We start from the raw sequence: 24,145 nt of genomic DNA, 5'->3' as shown, positions 1-24,145 counted from the left end.
TGACTCTTTCCACGGTTAAAACAACATTCGTTCTTATGTTCATTCATGTTTATTTGATGCTATAAATGAACTAGAAGGAAGAGATGATCGGTTCACGAGCAGCTTTAACCGAGGCTCTACAGTGATCTGTCAGACACATTAAAGAGCCACAAAACGGTGTTTAAAGGGTGATTTTTAGAACTTTGACTTTACTAACATTCCATGAATTTGCAATCTTCAAAAAGTACAAACATATTGACTGTTTTTTCTTGACGTGAGAAATAAATCATAACATGTGGTTCCTCCGCTGGGATCAGGAAGTTGTAAGGACACAGTAACAGTTCTGGTGGTCAGCTGTAATACTTGGATCTCTTAGGGCTACGACTGCGATCTCGTCTGTGGCGTTTGTGATCGCCGTCTCGCTCTCTGCCTCGGTCTCTCTGTTTTTCCTTCTCTCTTTCCTTGTCTTTAGGTCTCTCTCTGTCTCTTGAACGCGACCGCTGTCTGCCTTTATCTTTTTCTTTACGGCTCTCATCGCGATCCTAGAAAACAGGAGGAAAAAAAACAAATAATGAGGCACGGAAGAGAATACGGAGAAAAAAAGTGACAAAGACAGATTTCCTTTGGGACTGATTCGACAACTAGTCAAAAAATTGTCAATTCCTCCCGAGATTAACCCGCCGTGTCCAAATATGCCTAATTCCATATTATATAGTAAGCGGGGAAAAAAGTATGTTAGCCGAGTAGCATGTCTGAATTCACAGCATTCATAAAACAGTAGGTGAAAAGTCCCCGGATGATGCATCCGATGGACAGGATTGTGAATGGAGGTGAAGCAACAACTGAAGTTGGTAGGTCACATGATAATTACAACATGACAGATGCAGCATCTCTGATTTTCATTCATACTACACACATTCATAATATACAGAAAGACAGTTTTTTAACCGTCACAAAGTAAGTTTCACACCAAATGTGTGCAGTACCTACACTACAGTATGCCATTTCAGATGCAGCGGTCTATAAAAAATTTAGAGATGAACACTAACATGCCTTTCCTTTCCTTAATTTGTTAAAACAACAAATAGCAGTGGTTCACATGTTTGTTTTGATGTGTGCAGCAGGGAAAATCTCATAATAATAATCACACATAACTAACTTCATAATCATGTATAATTGCAAAAGCAAATTAAAATTAAAGCTGCAGGCAGCGTTTAGCGGGATTCAAGCATTTAAGGCCTTTAAGCACATAAACATTAAAGACATGAAGTTGTATTTACCAAGCATTTAATCAGTGACATCATAGATAGAAAATACCATTTACAGCCAATAAAGGCAATTTACCATAGGAAATACATGGTTTTCAAAGCTTTTTAACAGTTATAGCGCCACCTATGGTCCGATCTCCATAGAATTTGGCATGCTTTTTAAGGATGTTATGTCACATATGCTCACCAATTTTAGTGAAGTTCTGAGTTATGTAGGATTTATAGGCTTTTGAGTGTATTTTGACATGCCCATTTTCTAAATGACCCTGTTATAGCCATCCAAATGCAAAAGTTCAACTTTTTTTTGATAATTATTGATCTAGAGCAGGTGTGCCCAACCCTGCTCCTGCCGATCGACCGTCCTGCACAGTTCATCTCCAACCCTAATCAAACACACCTGAAGAAACCAATTAAGGTCTTCAGGATCACTTGAAAATTAAAGGCAGGTTTGTTTAATTAGGGTTGGAGATAAACTGTGCAGGACAGTCGATCGGCAGGAGCAGGGTTGGGCACCCCTGATCTAGAGAGTCCAGAGAATTGTCTTAGATTGGTTTGGTTTCGATCGGGCGAAAAACAAAGGACTAGTTCGCAAAAGTAGGTTTTTAACATATTCGTGAATATTTAATGAACGTTTTGATTGACAGCAATGGTTCTTGAGGCAAAGTTGTTAAGTATGAGGAGATCTATCAAATGATATGCATATTGTGTGGATGGGTGCAACACCACGTGATTATAGAGCCATAAAACTCGATAGCGCCAACTAGTGGCCGATTTCTTTCAAAATTCTTACAGACATCTAGGGGCCATGAGTCGAACATGCCCAACGAGTTTCATTCCGATTGGCCTCCGTTAACCTTGTCTTAAGGTGCTCAAACTTCATTGGCCGATGGCGGCCATGTTTTTTGAGATACGCCAATGTCCTCATAGACCAACATGACATGCCAACTTGGACCAAGACACCATACCTATTTTCAAGTCAATCGGACTTATGGTCAGGTGGTCAGAGCCCTTTATATGTTTTTTCATGTTATAGCGCCACCTAGTGTTCAATCGTCGCGATTTTTTTACTGTGACCTAAGACTGAACTAATACATATGTAGGCTCCTCCCACAACGTTCATTTGGCGCCCCCTAGCAACCGTGAATCAAAATTTCAACTTTTTTTTCGATAATTATTGATATTCAGACTCCAGAGAACATTTCTGCACTGATTTGGTTCCAATCGGGCAAAAAACCTAGGACTAGTTTGCAAAAGTCGTTTTATGACACAATTCAAAATGTCAGAAAATCTATCATGGCGGAAATAAAATCGGATATATACACATTTTGTTCATCAGGAGACCAGCTTTCCAATGATATAATACACTTGAGTCTACGACATACGGTCTAGGAGTTATGAGTAGTTTCGCACTTTTGGTTACTGTAGCGCCACCTATGGGCCAATCGGGGTCATACTCTCTCAACCTCTCCTCGATTTTTGAACTACCATCTGGTAGTTCAAAAAAGTTTGATTTAGGAGAAAACACTGTAGCTTTTGTTGTTGAGACAACGAGCTCAAACAACGTCTACAGTATTTTTGCATATTGCCAAATTTCATGTTATTCTCTAAAGAGCCACTTAAATAAATACAGGTTAAACATGGTTTGTGCTGACCACGAGTTCAATCCTGCCAACAGCAACAAGCCAAAAAAGACCAATGATATATGATTTATATTTATAAATTATAAGGATTATGGGCCAGGCAAAGGAATCCAGACAGCAATAAAGCACTGCAAATGAATAGTGCAATAATAAAAACATAATACATTTGAACAGTGTGAAAATATTCTTTTAAATCTTGCAACTGTGCCTTTATTTTTGCAAAGTGATATCAATTCAGATACTGCAGACCTGCATCAATTAGATCTGTATTAGCTGCCTCACAAATGCAATTTAATTCACGTTTATAAATTACACATTTAAAAATGTTTCATTTCCTATTGCCGTTTAATCTTATGTTGTGTGCTGCAGATACGAGCCTGTCTCCATCTCAAGGTTTTGAACTTCACTTTCATTTGTCTTTGTGTTGTTGATTTTGTGCAGGGCAGATGAAGTCAGACTGATCATTGAGGAAGACACAACAAAGATTATTCAAAAAAATCTGCTCATTTTTACCATCACTTTACCTCCTGCCTCCTTCTCTTGTCCTGCCTCTGTCTGCTCTTGGGCTGATAGAAGTACTGACTTTGTTGTATAGAAAAGTAAAGATTATAGAGGGAGAGTCTGAAGAAAAAACAACTGAGAACTATTCAAATCCACAGCATCGTACCTTTGATTTTTTATCCTTGGTCCTTGCGTTGTCTGAGTGTCGTTTCCAGTCTCGTTTCTCTCTGTCGTCCTTCCTTCTGTCATCCTCTTCTTCATCTAAGAGAAGCTCATAACGGGAGCTTTAGAAAACAGTTAAGAAGTACTTGTGGGAAGATTTCCTTTCTATACTTCAATAACTTAAAACCAAGTGCATGTTATTCCACTGAAAAGGTCTTTGTAATGTATTTACACAGCATGTTGAATTTTTTATTAAAATAGGACAGTTTTAAGCTACTGCTATAAGAAGTGCAGGTTAAGAGGTTAAAACCAAAGATTAAAGCCATCCTTTATAATCATGAATGTGTAACGGTTAAATCAATAACAGAAAATAACATGAGCTCCCTGTCAGAGTGTGATGTTCTGATGACTAAACCCGAGATTCAAGCCAAACCGTCTCTGCACTGTATCTACTGTAAACCTCTTTGAAGAGTTTGCTTAATATCCAAAAAGCAAATTCCCCAGAGTGAAATACAATCGTTCAAGCAGGATTTAAATGTAAAGAGATTATTAGAAGGATACTCCTGCTTGCTTTTGACTTTGTCTTTCAAAGCCAGTTTGGATTTGTTGTCCAGGTCTTTCTCATAGGCCTTAAAGTCATCTTTGGTGTACTTCCCACCTAGAAATGAAACATACTGACATAAATATATGATATACAGTATATTTTACTTCAATTTAGTTGTATTAATTGTTTTGCATTTATTAGCATGAGCATAACGACTGAGCAGCACCACAAAAAAAAAGTGCATTAAAAAAACGTACGCACGCACTTAATTGAGGCGGATACATTTTTTATCCGATAAGACGACATGCGCATAAACTATGATGGAAACACATTTACAGAATAAATCCCTTAATGCAACAAAAAACTCAACAGACTGCCTCAGCAGAGGATGTGATTGGAGAACTGGAGTAACCAGCGGACCAATCGCATCTCAAATGTGGTTTTGGCGGTTCTGAAACGCCTGAGTCATGAGAATGACTTGGTTTAATTCCTCCCAAAAGCATCTGACACAATTGTGTTCCCAAACACCAGCATCTGAACGCAAGAGAACATGACGGCATTTACTGCGTTTCATCTGCCGCTCTGAGACACAACTCATTTATGATGGAGGAAAAAAGAGCCAAAGTTTCTTCCCCAATTGCAGCAACGTTTTGGTGCAATTGGGGAAATTACCCTAAAAAACCCCAGGAAATTACTATTTTAAACGCTGCTTTATTCGCAAATGTTTTATGTGATATTCTAATGTTGCGCAACTTTAAATGGAAACATAGCTAATAATCATATTTCTATTACTTTACAGTGAATGCGTTTAATAAGCGGGGACAGACTTACCTTTGCCTTTCCATTTGATCTTAGACACAGACTGGCTGAAGTCCACATGAATGCGACGGTCATCTATCAGGACGTTGTCCATTTTGAAGAACGCTTTTTCACAGTCCTCCTCCTTATCAAATAATACACAAATGCATTGATTATTAAAATGACTCGCAATGTATATGCCCTGAATTAACATTTTGATGACCTCCTTGAGAAACTCACTCAATTCATTTTAAAAGGCCATTCGACACACAATAAACCCTTTTTTAGAGTGATTCAAGACTCAACTTCTTGAAAAACAAAGATTTGGCAGATATACACAACAGAGACATTTTAAGTTTGCTTAAAAGTGTACAGTAGCTGTGGAGGACTATTCATTGATGTAGCAACCTCGAGTCAAAATAACCGCACAAATTCTGAGATGTTTATATTGTATCTACAGTGGATGTGAGTGGTGTAATAACACACCAAATCAAAGAGAACCCATTATAATCAGTGGTACTGTCTACACTGGACAGGGCGTGATGAGGGAGACAGCAAAGTCATGTGGATCTTGACATGTTCAGTGTAGACATTGCATACTCATGATTTAATCTAACTTGATTTCATTAGAAACTTTACAAACCTTTTCGAATTCGATGAATGCATAGCACAGAGATTCTCCTGTTTTCCAGTCTCTGATGATCTCACAACTGCAAATAACATTAACATGTTAGATCAAAGTCGGCAGATAACATACAGTACATGCTTCTACACACATTATAATTTACCCAACAAAAGAGACTAGAACTTTGATTTGTCCCTATGACTTTCACACACTGATGTCCCTGAACAGCACTAAATTAAGATTCAGGCCCAGGCTATGGTCAGAACTGAATACTAGCATACTGTTAATTGCACATTGGACATTCAACTATAAAACAATTATGTGAACCAATGCACAAAGATAAGCACTTCAAACAGCAGTATGTTACATTAGTGGTTTTGTTATCACAATCGCATGTTTAATTAGCATAGCATCCAGCCTTTTTTTACGCAGTATGTTATGTACAGGGTAATGGTTCATTTCTATCTTTACCAATACACTTCCTTGACTTTTCCATGACTTTAAGGCAAATAATCATGACCTAAAGTAAAATAATAAAAATCCATGTTCAAATTTATTATAGCATATATTAACTAAAATTAATGTCTATTAATGCCATTTGTTTTTAATAATAATTTTAGTACAATTTGCAACTGTACCGGATGTTACTCTAAGCAGAGAACAAAATGACACTTGTCAATGCCTGAATGCTAAGTATTATAATTTGTTTAACCAATATTACCAATTAAACATATGAAGAGTTCAGATGCAAAAGCCTCTAAGTGCCATTTGAAATTTTCTTCTAGAATGATCATTTTTATCAAGCTTGTATATTTAAGTTCAGTAATGTCACTTAAATGACAATTAATAGGTAATCTTCATTGCCATTTAAGTGAAATTACTGAAATTAAATATACAAGCTTGATAAAAATTATCATTTTAGAAGAAAATTTCAAATGGCACTTAGAGGCTTTTGCATCTGAACTCTTCATATATTCTATTATACAACTTTTCTAAATATTTCTAGGTTTATTATTTTTTCAAACAATTTCCAGGCCTGGAAACTGCTATTTTAAAATGTTCATGACTGTACGAACCCTGTATGTAGTCAATAAGTTTTTCTTTTTTTCTTTTTTCTTTTTTTTTTTTAATCACACCAGATATTTTTATCCAGTTCATCTGTCACATTTGAAATGGAAGGTCACAACGCACATTGCATTGTGGGATACAGTATTCCACACAGTGTGCTTGGTTGCATAACGCACATTTGGGCATTCCATGCATACAGAAAATACTGTGTGTGCTATACATACTGCCTGCTGCTAAAATAGTCATAGATGAATATATTGCAGGCTTAACCCTCAGCCCCCTCTCAATCAAAAGAAAAATTATGTACATCATAAAAAAAAAATACAAATAGAAATACATAAACACATGGCATAGTCAAAATAAAACAAAGACTTTTACTTTGTTAATTCACTTCAAATCTGTAATAGAAAAGTTATGGTAACACTTAGTAGAGGGTCCAATACTTACTATTAACTAGTTGCTTATTATTATAGCTATTACTAAGATATTGCCTTTTTTAGTACTTATAAAGCACATATTAAAGGGATAGTTCACCCAAAAATGAAAATTCTGTCATTAATTAGTCACCGTCATGTCGTTCCAATACCATAAGACTTTTGTTCATCACAGAACACAAATTAAGATCTTTTTGATGAAATCTGAGAGCTTTCTGTCCTTCGATTACCTAAACAACAACCACTTTGATGCTTCAAAAAGTTAATTAAAACGAAATCCATATGAATTGAGCGGACACAATCGCTTTATATGATGACCAATTTAATCCACATATAAACATATATCAGTGAACAAACAGAAGCTCAACCAAATCTCCTTGAAGTGCAAGAACAAACCTCTTGTAGAAGCTCAAACGTGCAGCGTAACACGAGAATCAACCTCATTGGTTCTTGCTGAATCTCAACTGGTGTGTAACACGAGAATGAGCCTCATTGGTTCTTGCAGACGCTCAAACGTGCAGCGTAACACGAGAATGAACCTCATTGGTTCTTGCTGAAGCTCAAACTGCTGTGTAACATGGGAATGAACCTCATTGGTTCTTGCAGAAGCTCAAACGTGCAGCGTAACACGAGGATGAACCTCATTGTTTCTTGCAAAAGCTCAAACGTGCTGCGTAACACGAGAATGAGCCTCATTGGTTCTTGAGGAAGCTCAAATGTGCTGCGTAACACGAGAATGAACCTCATTGGTTCTTGCTGAAGCTCAAATGTGCAGCGTAACGTGAGAAATAACCTCATTGGTTCTTCCAGAAGCTCAAACCTGCAGCGTAACACAAGAATGAACCTCATTGGTTTTTGCAGAAGATCAAACGTGTTGCGTAACACGAGAATGAATCTCATTGGTTCTTTCAGAAGCTCAAACGTGCAGCGTGACACGAGAATGAACCTCATTGGTTCTTGCAGAAGCTCAAACATGCAGCGTAAAACTAGAATGAACCTCATTGTTTCATGCAGAAGCTCAAACGTGCTGCATAACACGAGAATGAACCTCATTGGTTCTTGAGGAAGCTCAAACGTGCAGCGTAACACGAGAATAAACCTCATTGATTCTTGCAGAAGCTCAAACGTGCAGCGTAAAACGAGAATTACCCTCATTGTTTCATGCAGAAGCTCAAACATGCTGCATAACACGAGAATGAACCTCATCGGGTCTTGAGGAAGCTCAAACATGCAGCGTAACACGTGAATGAACCTCATTGGTTCTTGCACAAGTTCAAATGTGCTGCGTAACATGAGAATGAACCTCATTGGTTCTTGCAAAAAGCTCAAACGTGCAGCGTAACACGAGAATGAACCTCATTGGTTCTTGCAGAAGCTCAAACATGCAGCGTAAAACGAGAATGAACCTCATTGTTTCATGCAGAAGCTCAAACGTGCTGCATAACACGAGAATGAACCTCATTGGTTCTTGAGGAAGCTCAAACGTGCAGCGTAACACGAGAATAAACCTCATTGATTCTTGCAGAAGCTCAAACGTGCAGCGTAAAACGAGAATTACCCTCATTGTTTCATGCAGAAGCTCAAACATGCTGCATAACACGAGAATGAACCTCATCGGGTCTTGAGGAAGCTCAAACATGCAGCGTAACACGTGAATGAACCTCATTGGTTCTTGCACAAGTTCAAATGTGCTGCGTAACATGAGAATGAACCTCATTGGTTCTTGCAAAAAGCTCAAACGTGCAGCGTAACACGAGAATGAACCTCATTGGTTCTTGCAGAAGCTCAAACATGCAGCGTAAAACGAGAATGAACCTCATTGTTTCATGCAGAAGCTCAAACGTGCTGCATAACACGAGAATGAACCTCATTGGTTCTTGAGGAAGCTCAAACGTGCAGCGTAACACGAGAATAAACCTCATTGATTCTTGCAGAAGCTCAAACGTGCAGCGTAAAACGAGAATTACCCTCATTGTTTCATGCAGAAGCTCAAACATGCAGCGTAACACGTGAATGAACCTCATTGGTTCTTGCACAAGTTCAAATGTGCTGCGTAACATGAGAATGAACCTCATTGGTTCTTGCAAAAAGCTCAAACGTGCAGCGTAACACGAGAATGAACCTCATTGGTTCTTGCAAAAGCTCAAACGTGCTGCATAACACGAGAATTAACCTCATTGGTTCTTGCAGAAGCTCAAACGTGCAGCGTAACACGAGAATGAACCTCATTAGTTCTTGCAGAAGCTCAAACGTGCAGCGTAACACGAGAAAGAACCTCATTGGTTCATGCAGAACCTCATTGGTTCTTGCAGAAGCTCAAACGTGCTGCATATTATGAGAATGAACCTCATTGGTTCTTGAGGAAGCTCAAACGTGCAGCGTAACACGAAAATGAACCTCATTGGTTCATGCAGTAGCTCAAACGTGCGGCATAACACGAGAATCAACCTCATTGGTTCTTGAGGAAGCTCAAACGTGCAGCGTAACACGAGAATGAACCTCATTGGTTCTTGCAGAAGCTCAAAAGTGCTGCATAACACGAGAATGAACCTCATTGGTTCTTGCAGAAGCTCAAACGTGCAGCGTAACACGAGAATGAACGTCATTGGTTCCTGCAGAAGCTCAAACGTGCTGCATAACACGAGAATGAACCTCATTGGTTCTTGCAAAGCTCAAACGTGCTGCGTAACACTAGAATGAACCGCATTGGTCCTTGAGAAAGCTCAAATGTGCTGCGTAACACGAGAATTAACCTCATTGGTTCTTGATGCAGCTCAAATGTGCAGCGTAACGTGAGAAATAACGTCATTGGTTCTTGCAGAAGCTCAAACGTGCGGCGTAACAAGAATAAACCTCATTGGTTTTTGCAGAAGATCAAACATGTTGCGTAACACGAGAATGAACCTCATTGGTTCTTGCAGAAGCTGAAACTTCTGCGTAACACAAGAGAATGAACCTCATTGGTTTTTGCAGAAGCTCAAACGTGCAGCGTAACATGAGAATGAACCTCATTGGTTCATGCAGAACCTCATTGGTTCTTGCAGAAGCTCAAACGTGCTGCGTAACACGAGAATGAACCTCATTGGTTCATGCAGAAGCTCAAACGTGCTGCATAACACGAGAATCAACCTCATTGGTTCTTGAGAAAGGTCAAACGTGCAGCGTAACACGAGAATGAACCTCATTGGTTCTTGCACAAGCTCAAACGTGCAGCGTAACACGAGAATGAACCTCATTGGTTCTTGCAGAAGCTCAAACGTGCTGCATAACACGAGAATGAACCTCATTGGTTCTTGCAGAAGCTCAAACGTGCAGCGTAACACGAGAATGAACCTCATTGGTTCATGCAGAACCTCATTGGTTCTTGCAGAAGCTCAAACGTGCTGCGTAACACGAGAATGACCCTCATTGGTTCCTGCAGAAGCTCAAACGTGCTGCATAACACGAGAATGAACCTCATTAGTTCTTGCAGAAGCTCAAACGTGCAGCGTAACACAAGAATGAACCTCATTGGTTCTCTAGGAATCTCAAACGTGCAGCGTAACACGAGAAACAACCTCATTCGTTCATGCAGAACCTCATTGGTTCTTGCAGAAGCTCAAACGTGCTGCATAATATGAGAATGAACCTCATTGGTTCTTGAGGAAGCTCAAACGTGCAGGCCTAACACGAGAATGAATCTCATTGGTTCTTGCAGAAGATCAAACGTGCTGCGTAACCTAGCGGCAACCTCCCTGTCTCTCTCTTGAAACCAACACGGAAGTGAATTAAACTGCAATTCATCGACTGGCCGCTTGGGGCTGGCAGCAAAAGTGAGTCAAATCTGTATCTCCCCCATGTTAAAATGCCCAACTTTAGTTCAGTAGCACATAAGCTCCTTAGCCTGAGCAAACTCGATCACGTCGAGCTAGGCGGCCGTAGTTTCAGCATCCAGGCACCTCAACTCCACCCAAAACCCACCTTTTTGCCCATTTTCATTAATCTGTAAGTGACGCGCGCTGACACGCTGCCAAGATGGCGACAGCCGACTCCGCCTACTTTAGGCTTCAAAAACGCTCTTCAGAAACCTACGGGTGACGTCATGGACACTACGTCCATATTTTTTTTACAGTCTATGTGCGTAGCACATGAAAACAAACCTCATTGGTTCTTACAGAAGCTCAAATGTGCAGTGTAACACGAGAATGAACCTCATTGGTTCTTGATGAAGCTCAAACGTGCAGCATAACATGAGAATGAACCTCATTGGTTCTTGAGTAAGCTCAAACGTGCAGCATAACATGAGAATGAACCTCATTGGTTATTGCGGAAGCTCAAATGTGCTGTGTAACACGAGAATGAACCTCATTGTTTCTTGCAAAAGCTCAAACGTGCTGCGTAACACGAGAATGAGCCTCATTGGTTCTTGAGGAAGCTCAAATGTGCTGCGTAACACGAGAATGAACCTCATTGGTTCTTGCTGAAGCTCAAATGTGCAGCGTAACGTGAGAAAAAACCTCATTGGTTCTTCCAGAAGCTCAAACGTGCAGCGTAAAACGAGAATGAACCTCATTGTTTCATGCAGAAGCTCAAACATGCTGCATAACACGAGAATGAACCTCATTGGTTCTTGAGGAAGCTCAAACGTGCAGCGTAACACGAGAATAAACTTCATTGGTTCTTGCAGAAGCTCAAACGTGCAGCGTAAAACGAGAATGAACCTCATTGTTTCATGCAGAAGCTCAAACGTGCTGCATAACACGAGAATGAACCTCATTGGTTCTTGAGGAAGCTCAAACGTGCAGCGTAACACGTGAATGAACCTCATTGGTTCTTGCACAAGTTCAAACGTGCTGCGTAACATGAGAATGAACCTCATTGGTTCTTGCAAAAAGCTCAAACGTGCAGCGTAACACGAGAATGAACCTCATTGGTTCTTGCAAAAGCTCAAACGTACTGCATAACACGAGAATTAACCTCATTGGTTCTTGCAGAAGCTCAAACGTGCAGCGTAACACGAGAATGAACCTCACTGGTTCCTGCAGAAGCTCAAACGTGCTGCATAACACGAGAATGAACCTCATTAGTTCTTGCAGAAGCTCAAACGTGCAGCGTAACACGTGAATGAACCTCATTGGTTCTTGAGGAAGCTCAAACGTGCAGCGTAACACGAGAAAGAACCTCATTGGTTCATGCAGAACCTCATTGGTTCTTGCAGAAGCTCAAACGTGCTGCATAATATGAGAATGAACCTCATTGGTTCTTGAGGAAGCTCAAACGTGCAGCGTAACACGAAAATGAACCTCATTGGTTCATGCAGAAGCTCAAACGTGCTGCATAACACGAGAATCAACCTCATTGGTTCTTGAGGAAGCTCAAACGTGCAGCGTAACACGAGAATGAACCTCATTGGTTCTTGCACAAGCTCAAACGTTTAGCGTAACACGAGAATGTACCTCATTGGTTCTTGCAGAAGCTCAAACGTGCTGCATAACACGAGAATGAACCTCATTGGTTCTAGCAGAAGCTCAAACGTGCAGCGTAACACGAGAATGAACCTCATTGGTTCATGCAGAACCTCATTGGTTCTTGCAGAAGCTCAAACGTGCTGCGTAACACGAGAATGAACCTCATTGGTTCCTGCAGAAGCTCAAACGTGCTGCATAACACGAGAATGAACCTCATTAGTTCTTGCAGAAGCTCAAACGTGCAGCGTAACACAAGAATGAACCTCATTGGTTCTCTAGGAATCTCAAACGTGCAGCGTAACACGAGAAACAACCTCATTCGTTCATGCAGAACCACATTGGTTCTCGCAGAAGCTCAAACGTGCTGCATAATACGAGAATGAACCTCATTGGTTCTTGAGGAAGCTCAAACGTGCAGCGTAACACGAGAATGAATCTCATTGATTCTTGCAGAAGATCAAACGTGCTGCGTAACCAAGCGGCAACCTCCCTGTCTCTCTCTTGAAACCAACACGGAAGTGAATTAAACTGCAATTCATCGACTGGCCGCTTGGGACTGGCAGCAAAAGTGAGTCAAATCTGTATCTCCCCCATGTTAAAATGCCCAACTTTAGTTCAGTAGCACATAAGCTCCTTAGCCTGAGCAAACTCGATCACGTCGAGCTAGGCGGCCGTAGTTTCATCATCCAGGCACCTCAACTCCACCCAAAACCCACCTTTTTGCCCATTTTCATTAATCTGTGAGTGACGCGCGCTGACACGCTGCCAAGATGGCGACAGCCGACTCCGCCTACTTTAGGCTTCAAAAACGCTCTTTAGAAACCTACGGGTGACGTCATGGACACTACGTCCATATTTTTTTTACAGTCTATGTGCGTAGCACACGAAAACAAACCTCTTTGGTTCTTACAGAAGCTCAAATGTGCAGTGTAACACGAGAATGAACCTCATTGGTTCTTGATGAAGCTCAAACGTGCAGCATAACATGAGAATGAACCTCATTGGTTCTTGAATAAGCTCAAACGTGCAGCATAACATGAGAATGAACCTCATTGGTTCTTGCGGAAGCTCAAATGTGCTGCGTAACACGAGAATGAACCTCATTGGTCCTCATGGCAGCTCAAATGTGCTGCGTAACAAGAATGAACCTCATGGGTTCTGGCAGAAGCTCAAATGCGCAGCGTAACACGAGAATGAACCTCATTGGTTCTTGAGGAAGCTCAAACGTGCAGCATAACATGAGAATGATCCTCATTGGTTCTTGAGGAAGCTCAAACGTGCAGAATAACATGAGAATGAACCTCATTGGTTCTTGAGGAAGCTCAAACGTGCAGCGTTACATGAGAAAGAACCTCATTGGTTCTTACAGAAGCTCAAATGTGCAGCGTAACACGAGAATGAACCTCATTGGTTATTGAGGAAGCTCAAACGTGCAGCATAACATGAGAATGAACCTCATTGGTTCTTGAGGAAGCTCAAACGTGCAGCATAACACGAGAATTAACCTCATTGGTCCTCGTGGAAGCTCAAATGTGCTGCGTAACACAAGAATGAACCTCATGGGTTCTGGCAGAAGCTCAAATGTGCACCGTAACACGAGAATTAACCTCATTGGTTCTTGAGGAAGCTCAAAACGTGCAGCATAACATGAGAATGATCCTCATTGGTTCTTGAGGAAGCTCAAACATGCAGAATAACATGAGAATGAACCTCATTAGTTCTTGAGGAAGCTCAAACGTGCAGCGTTACATGAGAATGAACCTCTTGGTTCTTGCGGAAGCTCAAATGTGCAGCGTAACATGAGAATGAACCTCATTGGTTCATGCGGAAGCTCAAATGTGCAGCGTAACATGAGAATGAACCTCATTGGTTCTTGACAACCCTCGACAATGCGAGTAAATCACCAAATTTCCCACTCGGCGATTAAAAATTTGCCAATGGCTATTAAATTTTCTGATTTTACACGCCTGTGATTGAGTTAGATGCAAAGAATACGTTCAGTGCAGATATCATTTCAATGCCTGCTCAGGCTGCTTTCTCTCATACGCTTCTCTTGTCATGATAGTGTGATGGCTTTAAGCAAAGACCCTGAAGAATCTGCGATTCTGCGAAGGGTTTCAAACTCAAAATAAAAAGAATGACAGAGCAGAGAGATGTGAGCTTTCTGTACAGCATATCATATCGCAAAGGAAGAATTGAGTTTCATTAAGATGAAGCCACTAATTCTGCTACAGAAAAAATGGCCAGGACATTTCCCCAAAGTATGATAATGATGTCCGTTGCGCTGAACTCATTTCAAACATTGACGCAGATTTACAGGACATAGAGACAAATAAAGTGAGAGTCCAAGTATGTATCAGTCATGATTGATGGTGCAACAGATTCTTCTGTGACAGAAAATGAATCTATCTATGTCAGGTATTTACATGATGGGTTACCAGTAAATCATTTTGCGTATGTCTCTTTCACAGAGCTGCCACATGCTCAAGCTGATGGTGTAACTGACTGCATTCAATCCTCAAAGTCACAGTTTGGATTAGATGACCGAGGGCAAAGGCTTGTTGGATTGTGTGTTGATGGTGCAAATGTGAACATGGGCCAAACAGCTGATGTTGTTGCAAAACTGAGAGTGGACAATCCGAAACTGATAGACATTCACTGTATGGCTCACAGGCTGGAGCTGGTTCTACTTGGGGTTTTGAAGAGGTGGGTCAAGTATATTGTGTAAATGACAATGGAAAACCTACCATTTCAGCCGAAAGATCAAGATAGATTGTGAAGAATCTACGTCTTACAAGCCAAAGCCAGTGAAAGGAACACGTTGGGTGCCTCATTTAGACAGGGCACTGAAGGTCTTCCTGAGAGAAAAAGCTGATCTTGTAAGCCAAGATGGGCAGTATGCAGCTGTTGCCATTCACATGGAGAATTTGGCCCAAACCAGTCACAATGCTGACATTGCTGGTAGGTTTTCCAGCAAAGGTTTTCAAAACCCACTTGTTGCATTTAGTCATTTCCTGGCTGATGTGCTTCAGGAGATAGTAACATTAAAGGGTTAGTTCACCCAAAAATGAAAATGATGTCATTAATGACTCACCCTCATGTCGCTCCAAGCCCGTAAGACCTCCGTTCATCTTCAGAACACAGTTTAAGATATTTTAGATTTAGTCCGAGAGCTTTCTGTCCCTCCATTGAAAATGTATGAACGGTATACTATCCTTTTTCAGAAAGGAAATAAAGACATCATCAAAGTTGTCCATGTGACATCAGTGGGTTAGTTAGAATGTTTTGAAGCATCGAAAATACATTTTGGTCCAAAAATAACCCAAACTACGACTTTATTCAGCATTGTATTATCTTCCGGTTCTGTTGGGGATCCGCGTTCACGAGTCCGCAGTGACGCTGCTGACGTAAGACGCTGCTGACGGGTATCTGGTGCGTCCGTGTATTCGGGTTCAAATAAATATGGCTGGGCAAAAAAATGCAAGTCTTCCTCTGTGTGGAAATCCTTAGACATGTTTGTGAAGATTGTTTTGTTTCCAGCGTGCGTCTCCCTAAGACTGTAAACGAAGCTCGGGCGCACAAGAAAACACGTCAGCAGCGTCTTACGTCAGCAGCGTCACTGAACGCGGATCCCCAACAGAACCGGAAGACAATACAATGCTGAATAAAGTCGTAGTTTTTGTTGTTTTTGGACCAAAATGTAATTCCCATGCTTCAAAACATTCTAACTAACCCACTGATGTCACATGGACTACTTTGATGAGGTCTTTATTTCCTTTCTGGACAAGGACAGTATAACGTCATTACATTTTCAATGGAGGGACAGAAAGCTCTCGGACTAAATCTAAAATATCTTAAACTGTGTTCTGAAGATGAACGGAGGTCTTACGGGCTTGGAGCGACATGAGGGTGAGTCATTAATGACATCATTTTCATTTTTGGGTGAACTAACCCTTTAAGCCAGACAATACAGAAAGCATCCTACCAAGAGCTGTTGCTGCAGTTGAGAGCTGTTTTACTAGTCTTGACTACATGAAAATCAACCCTCTCCCAGATGGTAAGATGGAAATGTTTATCAAACAGTGTCTGGAAAAGCATACTGGTGCTAACAAACTACTTTTCAGGGCATTGACTTGAGAGGGGAAAGAGATTTCTTACGGACAATCTCGGACAACAGATGGAGCATCTCAGCCAGTGAGAAACACCTTCATGCTAAACATGCAGCGTAACACGAGAAGGAACCCCATTGTTTCTTGCATGAGCTTCCGTTTACCACAACTGCTGTGTGAGTTGATGAATGTTTATATGTGAATAATAGCCTAAATTCAATCTGTTCATCATATAAAGCAATCGTGTCTCTTCAGAAAATTTGGACTAAACCACTCAATTCATATGAATTAGTTTTATGATCTCTTAATTAACTTTTTGAAGCATCAACTGGTAGTTGCGTAGCTGCCAAAGGAGCGACCGAAAGCTCTCAGATTTCATCAAAAAGATCTTCAGTTGCGTTTTGAAGATGAACCAAAGCCTTACAGAATTTTCATTTTTGGGTGAACTATACCTTTAATGTCTTATTCTGCATGACCATATTCTACATCCTTTAATACTTCACTATCCTTTAATAACTACTAATAAGCAGTAATTAGGAGTTTATTGAGTTAAAAGTCATAGTTAATAGTGAGTATTGAACCCTAGTCTAAAGTGTGACCAAACTTATATTTACAATATTTATATTATATAAAGAAATGAGTTTAATTTTAATGACAGATCACTCATATGTAAAACAAGAAAATCACCACTAGCTAAGACCTCAGTTAAGTGCTTTAAGAGCACAAAAGGTAAAAGTCCTGCATCAACCCTTGCAGAGGTTCAAAATGTAATCTTTCGGTTCCCAGCCCTAAACTTCACTCACAATGTTTAACCACAACGACGAGTGTCAGACCATTATTGGAATTAATACAGCAGTAACATTTTCTATTATCTCACCATTTAATGGAGCCGAAACGTGAGAAGATGATCTCTAGATCTTCATCTGTGGTCACAGGATTCAGTTTACACACAAACAGCACGTTCTCTGGAGGTTTAACTTCTGCATCTGGCAGGTCACCCACCTTTCAACAAGCAAACATTCACGTTCACATAGTTAACAGCATCTTCATGTGAGGTGATCAGTAAAAGATGACTACAGTGAGTCATGTTCATGTGGAAGTGATGAACTTTACCATCTCTAGTAAAATGGCTTGTGTCTTTGCTTCCTTGTCTTTTATCAGTTCATCCAGCTGCTCAGCATCTCCGCCATCATCATTTATGGCCTCATCTGCTCCAATCCGACCACTCTAAAACATGTACAAGCATGGATTATTCAATCTCATATCAATAACAAAGCACAATTAAAAAAACAAAAACACATCACCTGCTCTTTCTGATTTGAATAGCACCCACACACACACACTTGACACTGCAATAATAATAATTACTTTTTTATATTAGTATTAAACCACTACATTTAAAGGGTTTAATAAATCAACCTCATATTTTAAATGTTTTACACGTAGTAAAAATACATAATTAAATAATCAGTTCATGTATTTCCAAGGAACTGAACTCATTGCTTATTTTATAATACTTAAAGTGTCTTTATTATGCTATTTTAAAGGCTCCTAATTTTGTTTTGGAGTCTCCTATAACATGTTTAAATGCATTCAAAGTCAAAAAACACTTTAAATTGCATCGTAATCATCATAATTTCATCATGTGTACACTGGAAGTAAAACTGGAATTACTGACTCGTTTCATGCACTTCAGAATCAGTTCAATAACTATTTATCTGCATTTTTATCTTTGAAACTTCATCAAAAAATTCATCAAGCTATTTTCAAACACATGATCCTTTTCTTTTACTGTGGCTCAAAACCAAACTAAAAAAACAACTTTCTTTCCAAACTGTATTCATTATTCATGGGAGGAGGTAGAACAACCAACAGCTAACCTATGATGACCAAAAATATTTATACATATAAAAAACGTGAAAATAAACTAAACCCGGAATATGTTACAGTCACGCACTGTATCAAGCAACGCTGAATCAAACCAAAAACTTGTGATTGAAATTTAACTGAATTGAGAAATCACTAGCTACGTTTACATGGACACATTTTGTTTCAATTGGAATCAAATCAATCCGATTGATGAATCCGAACACGGTGTTTGCAGGGACGATAAATAAAGTAATCGGGTTGATGTGCGCTTTATATGTCATAAGCTTCAAACCAGAATTGATTTTTTGACATGTACACACTGCACAAATATACTGCTGCTGTTTGCACATAACTATTCTCCTCTATTGGTTCTTTATTTGTTTTAAACAGCAGACTTAGTATTTATCCGTCTCTGCTCATGATTTGGAGACCATGAGTATATGAACCGTTTTGCCGCTGCTGTTTATCACGCAGTAAAACCGGTGCCCAAAAACCAGTCGTGTGTGGATGAGACTCTGAAACAAGGACTGGTGGGACGTTGTCCTGCTCCACTTCACAGATGCAGTGAAAGGAGAATTTTAGAATAACGGGACACTCATTTATACAACACTTTATTCAACAGGAAGAACAGCTCGTTTCGTGCGTCATTCGTCATTACGTTATTTCAACGTCATTGCACATGCGCAATCCTTTAAGTTTCGGTTTTCAATCTGATCAAGTGTTTACATGTTCTCTCGATCGGATTACAAAAGGAATAAACCACCCCTTTCAATCCGATCAAAATTCCAATCGGATCGAGCTCAATCAGATCGATTAAGCTGTTTACATGAAGGTTTTTTAGTCCGACTGAGCCGTCAATCCAATTATAAGGGTCCATGTAAATGCAGCTATTGTTTACTTATAGCTGACTCTGCATGCTAATTTTAGAATTAACATTTTTACAAACTAAGATGTCATAAATCTGCCACCTCACAGTATTGTAATTTGGTGAGTTTGAATGAAGACACTCACATCCAGCTGCTCTTTAGTGGGTTCAGGCGATCGGTCTGGAACCGGGAGGCCTGCGGGATCATCAAACGGATCGTCCAGAATCACTGTGTGATTAATCCTGCAACCACAATGCAGCACAAAACTTAGCAGGCACAAACACTGATGTTTAGTCTGCAGCCCTTATGTTTATGAATCTGAACCACCTAAACCTCAAAACTATGAGGCAATCTAAAGTGTGGGAATGTTTGTACTGACTGAAACATGTGAAACCAACTCTGATAATCGAGCTTCTTCTTCATTAAGACTCCTGTCCTGCTCTGCTCACAGTACTGAGTGCTGAAATAACAACTGATATAACATTGGAACTTCTCATTGTTGGCATCACTCCAGTTGTCTATGTTTGTGCCTTCCAGACACGGTCAGTTATAAAGGGATTTTAGTTGGTGGAAACAAGTCCCTGTGCGTCATACAATTGAATTGAATCATTCAACTGATTTGTTCAAAACACTGATTCATTCTGGAACGCCTCTACGGTGTGGTGTTTGGAGACATCATGCAACATTTAATTCTGCTTGTGGCTTTGTTTGGAACAAAAACAGAGTACATGCAACATTGTGTTTATAATGAAAACCTTCCCCGATATTAACGTATGGTTTATTGAACTGCTAATAAAAGCAATATCACATTTCACACTCATGCTGTAGGTTGAAACAGCACAGCCAAGACTAACTTGTGAAACATGTTTAATACTCGAAACAAAAGCATTCTTGTTCATGGGATATTGCTTAAAAAATAAATGTAATAAATGAAAAACATCACACAGATTCTGAGTCACGGTTTTGAAACTTTCACTGAAATAGACTGTTTGAATGATTCACAGAAACAAACTTACCAACGCAAACACCATTTCATCAACTTAATTTTATATCAGAGATCCTTATTCTCTTATACTTGCACCAGTCTAATGGCATTGCCGATGCGCACAATATTGCTACATTTCAAATAAAATCGACTTGTCTTCGCTTTCTTGTTTAAGTTTTTTTTATATGTTTAAATTTACTAAAAACACATTTGTAATTGTATTCTGGCCGAGACCAGCTAACCGGCATGAAAAGCAATCAAACAGCATTTTTTTGGTTTTTGACTTTTTGTGTCATTTAGAAGTGAAAATAAATACCAAAATAATGGAAAAAATTATTTCACAGATATTTCTCAGTTTCTCAGTATAACCAGTTTACTCGCTGCTAAGAGCCTCAGACAAAACTCAGTATCTCCAAAGATCTGAACTAACCTGGCATTTTCAACAGGAAAACATCCACTACATTTACATGTACACCAATAATCTGGTACTTCCAGTAATCAGAATAAGGACTAAATCGCAGTAAGACATTTACATGACACGAGCAAAACTCTTCACTCACGTTTACATGCAATTTTCATTATATTCTGATTATTCGCTAAGAGGTGTGGTTATTTTTACCGCCTTCCTACAAATGGTGAACTCACATAGAGTATGTGTGTTACTAGTCTTTGTTTTGTATTGTATTGTGTTTACGTGAGGTAACATTTAATTGCAATATTGCCAAAATCCCATTATAATCACAATATGAGGGCGGACTGACTTTCTCTACTTGACTTTACATGGGGAAAAACATTACTTGTTCTCATGAGCTGCACGCTGCACTCGGATCAATTATTAAATATTGATGATTCTGCATACCGGTTATCATACATTTACAAAAATATTTGGTATCTTTCATAATAAAAAAGAAAATAAAAAAATTGGTATTTCTCTCTCTCTAAAAACACTTTGTCCTACCTGATGTCCTGAAAGGGGATGAAGTCAGTGTCAACAAAGGTCTCGTTGATTTTAGAGAGCACGTCCATGCCCTCTGTAACCTCACCAAACACAGTGTGAACACCATCCAAATAATCCAGATTCTCACTTGAGGTGATCAGGAACTTGGAGCCAAAAGAAAAAGTCACACACTCAAACACTGACAATGACATCCACATAGACACTGTGTATTACATATATGTGCACAATTAACCTGAGAGCCATGCTGGTCGGTGCCGTTGTTCACCATAGACACCGTCCCTTTCTTTCTGTGCTTGATCCTGGGCACCTTCTCGGATTCAAAAAAGCGCGCTTGATCGCCATACAGTTTACTGCAAACACACAGACATCACCATCACACAATGTTTCTGTATTCGGTCAGCAAAAAAAACACAATAACATGAACCTGATTCCTACCAGAACACAGACTCTCCTCCTCGGCCCGTGCCGGTGGGGTCTCCCGTCTGAACGATGAAATCTCTCTGGAGCGGTTCAAGAACACATGCAACAACATTCACTGCAAAAGTCAAACTCCACCTCAAATTTGCAGTGATAACAGTAGAACAGTCTTACAGTAGAAATATTAATTTACATAATCCTATTTTAAGTAATCAAATTTTGCCTTGAATTTATGAGATAAATGTGATTCTATGAAAACAATGTATTTTTTTAATCTCCAGTCAACCAATCTCCATTTCTTCTAACGTTAATGGTTTCAAAGGAAATTAAACAAAAATATAAATGGACATTAGGGATAAAACCATTTTGAACAATATAACGCACACAAAATGCACTCTTCAATGCACACAGAATGTAAGTCACCTTTATTTAAATAGCGCTTTTTACAATACAGATTGTTTCAAAGCAGCTTTACAGAGATAACAGGAAAATAGTGTTGTAATAATATTGTTAAATATAAAATTAAATGTAAGACAAACATTACCTGAACATTGTGAATCAGACAATAGTTGTAATATTTGATTTTGCACAGTTTCAGGAAGTTCAGCGAGGCTGAAAAATTAAAAGCGAAATTCTGGTTATCATTCAGTATATTATTACAAATCATGATATCATGAAGTTGTTGGTTTAGTACTCTTCTAGTGAAACATTAAATAATATAACAAATAGAATTCTGGTTATACAAGCAAATAACACGAAATGACATGTTTATCAAGTAAAAAGTTCCTACAGAGATTTCTTATATTTATCAAGACGTTTTGTTGATTGTATTAAAGAACTAGCATTTAGTGAAATCTTGCTTACAGTGCAAATACGTTTACACCCTTCGCCTGTCATTAATGTTATTATTAATTACCTTTCGGTCTCTCTTCTGTGTATAAATCAATCACGATATCTCCTAACGTTGTTTCCAATAACACCGCCATGTCGTTTCAATATCATCGACATGCGCCGGACAGACACCGCGCATGCGCACTGAGAAGCGTCGCAGATATAACGTCACATCTTTGAAACAGGCGGCAGGAGCATTGCTCTTTCACCTCTGTAAATTTTAATCCACTAATTGAGTACACAGAAAAAACTGTATATATGGCTCCAGCGAGATCTGTCATTAAAGGAAGAAATTTACTAGCAAAAGCTGAGGGCTTGTCATACGCTGCTCTTTCTTTCTTAAAAAAATTGATATAATGCTCCTCAACTTTGTTTGGAAGAATAAACCTCAATAACACTCGTATATAATTTGGAATAATAAGGACCTACTGTATAAACATAAATCTATTTTCTTAAAAATGGAATTATTATTGTATCTCAACTTTTCAATCAAAATGGTTCAATTTTGTAATTATTCGAGTTCTTGGTAAAGCATGGAATTCCTGTTACTCCAAAAGAGTTTGCAATTGTGGCTGATGCAGTGCCACAAGGAGTTCTCATGCTTTTTAAAGGATTTTCTTTTTCATCTCTTTGTCGCTCAATGGATCTGTGTAAGACAGTTGTAGGTAAACAGTGCCTTTCTTCATCTAAATTTAAGTCTTGTTACAGGAAGAGTCTGTTTCTATGCCATATTATGTAATTTCTTACTGGAATGGTTTTGTAAGTGACATTCCCTGGGGAAAAGTTTGGACATTACCTCACAAACACCTGATAACTAACAAAATAAGAGAAATTACCTTAATTCATAGGTTTTATCCAGATAAGTGTTCTCTCAAAAGACTTGAATGTGTGAGAGAATGAATACCCTCTGTTCTTTCTGTTTAGAGAAACCTGAAACTTCTTTACATTTATTTTGGAACTGCTCTCTCACAGTGACATTTTGGTGTGACATTTGTGATTTTATCAAATGTTATGTGAATCCTAACTTTGAATTTACATATAGAAATGTATTTTTTGGTTTTCATGAATGTGAAAAGAAAAGTGATATATATTTTATAAACCTTATTTTTCTGTTAGCTAAATTTCACATTCACAAATGCAAGTTCAATCCTCTTTTTTAAGATTTAAACTTGAAATGAAAATGTATTTTGAATCTATTGAGTTCTCAAAAAATTTAAAAGCTATAAGAACAGTGGCTGCGTTTAAGGACTTGGCAATTAATCTGGATTAAAAGACTGAAGGAACTTAATCTGGATTTAAGGACTCTGATGTTTTATGTTATGACAATGACAATAATTGTTGTTGATGTTTTTTTTGTTTTGTTTTTTTTACAAGCATTTAATAAAAAAAGGGGGGAAAGGCATTGCTCTTTCACACCTAGCATGACTTATTTTATTTTATTTTTTACATATCCTTATGTATATATTTCTACTTGTTGTGAGGTGTATATTCATGTACAAATCTTTATTTTCTTTTGTTACAATAAAAAAAAATCTGAAAATGTAGGATTAAAAATTTTCATGTTAAAAAAAACATTGCTCTCAT

The 24,145-nt window shown here is 38.9% G+C and overlaps 1 protein-coding gene across 2 annotated transcripts; it reads right to left on the bottom strand.

Annotated features, from left to right (window-relative positions):
• Positions 1 to 159: 159 nt before the first annotated feature.
• ppil4 (peptidylprolyl isomerase (cyclophilin)-like 4) lies at positions 160 to 22,723 on the bottom strand. 2 transcript variants are annotated; one of them, XM_077219661.1, is made up of 14 exons: positions 22,587 to 22,723; positions 22,215 to 22,282; positions 21,689 to 21,753; positions 21,486 to 21,603; positions 21,254 to 21,396; positions 19,456 to 19,552; positions 17,689 to 17,802; positions 17,453 to 17,577; positions 5,536 to 5,602; positions 4,926 to 5,037; positions 4,112 to 4,208; positions 3,555 to 3,672; positions 3,401 to 3,469; positions 160 to 521 (listed from the first exon to the last, which is right to left on the bottom strand). In XM_077219661.1, exons 1-14 carry the CDS (start codon positions 22,654 to 22,656, stop codon positions 330 to 332), a joined length of 1,455 nt encoding a protein of 484 aa, XP_077075776.1. In that variant the 5' UTR covers positions 22,657 to 22,723; the 3' UTR covers positions 160 to 329. The 2 variants fall into 2 exon arrangements, with proteins under 2 accessions (XP_077075776.1, XP_077075777.1); XM_077219662.1 differs by lacking the exon at positions 3,401 to 3,469 and having other exon boundaries at positions 22,587 to 22,722.
• Positions 22,724 to 24,145: the final 1,422 nt, after the last annotated feature.

This window comes from Siphateles boraxobius, unplaced genomic scaffold (assembly GCF_051911475.1).
Source record: "Siphateles boraxobius isolate OS27281-9 unplaced genomic scaffold, OSU_SipBor_1 8, whole genome shotgun sequence".
Classification (NCBI taxonomy): domain Eukaryota; kingdom Metazoa; phylum Chordata; class Actinopteri; order Cypriniformes; family Leuciscidae; genus Siphateles; species Siphateles boraxobius.
The sequence above is the reverse complement of the archived record's forward strand: the minus strand, read 5'-3'. Positions and strand labels throughout refer to the sequence as shown.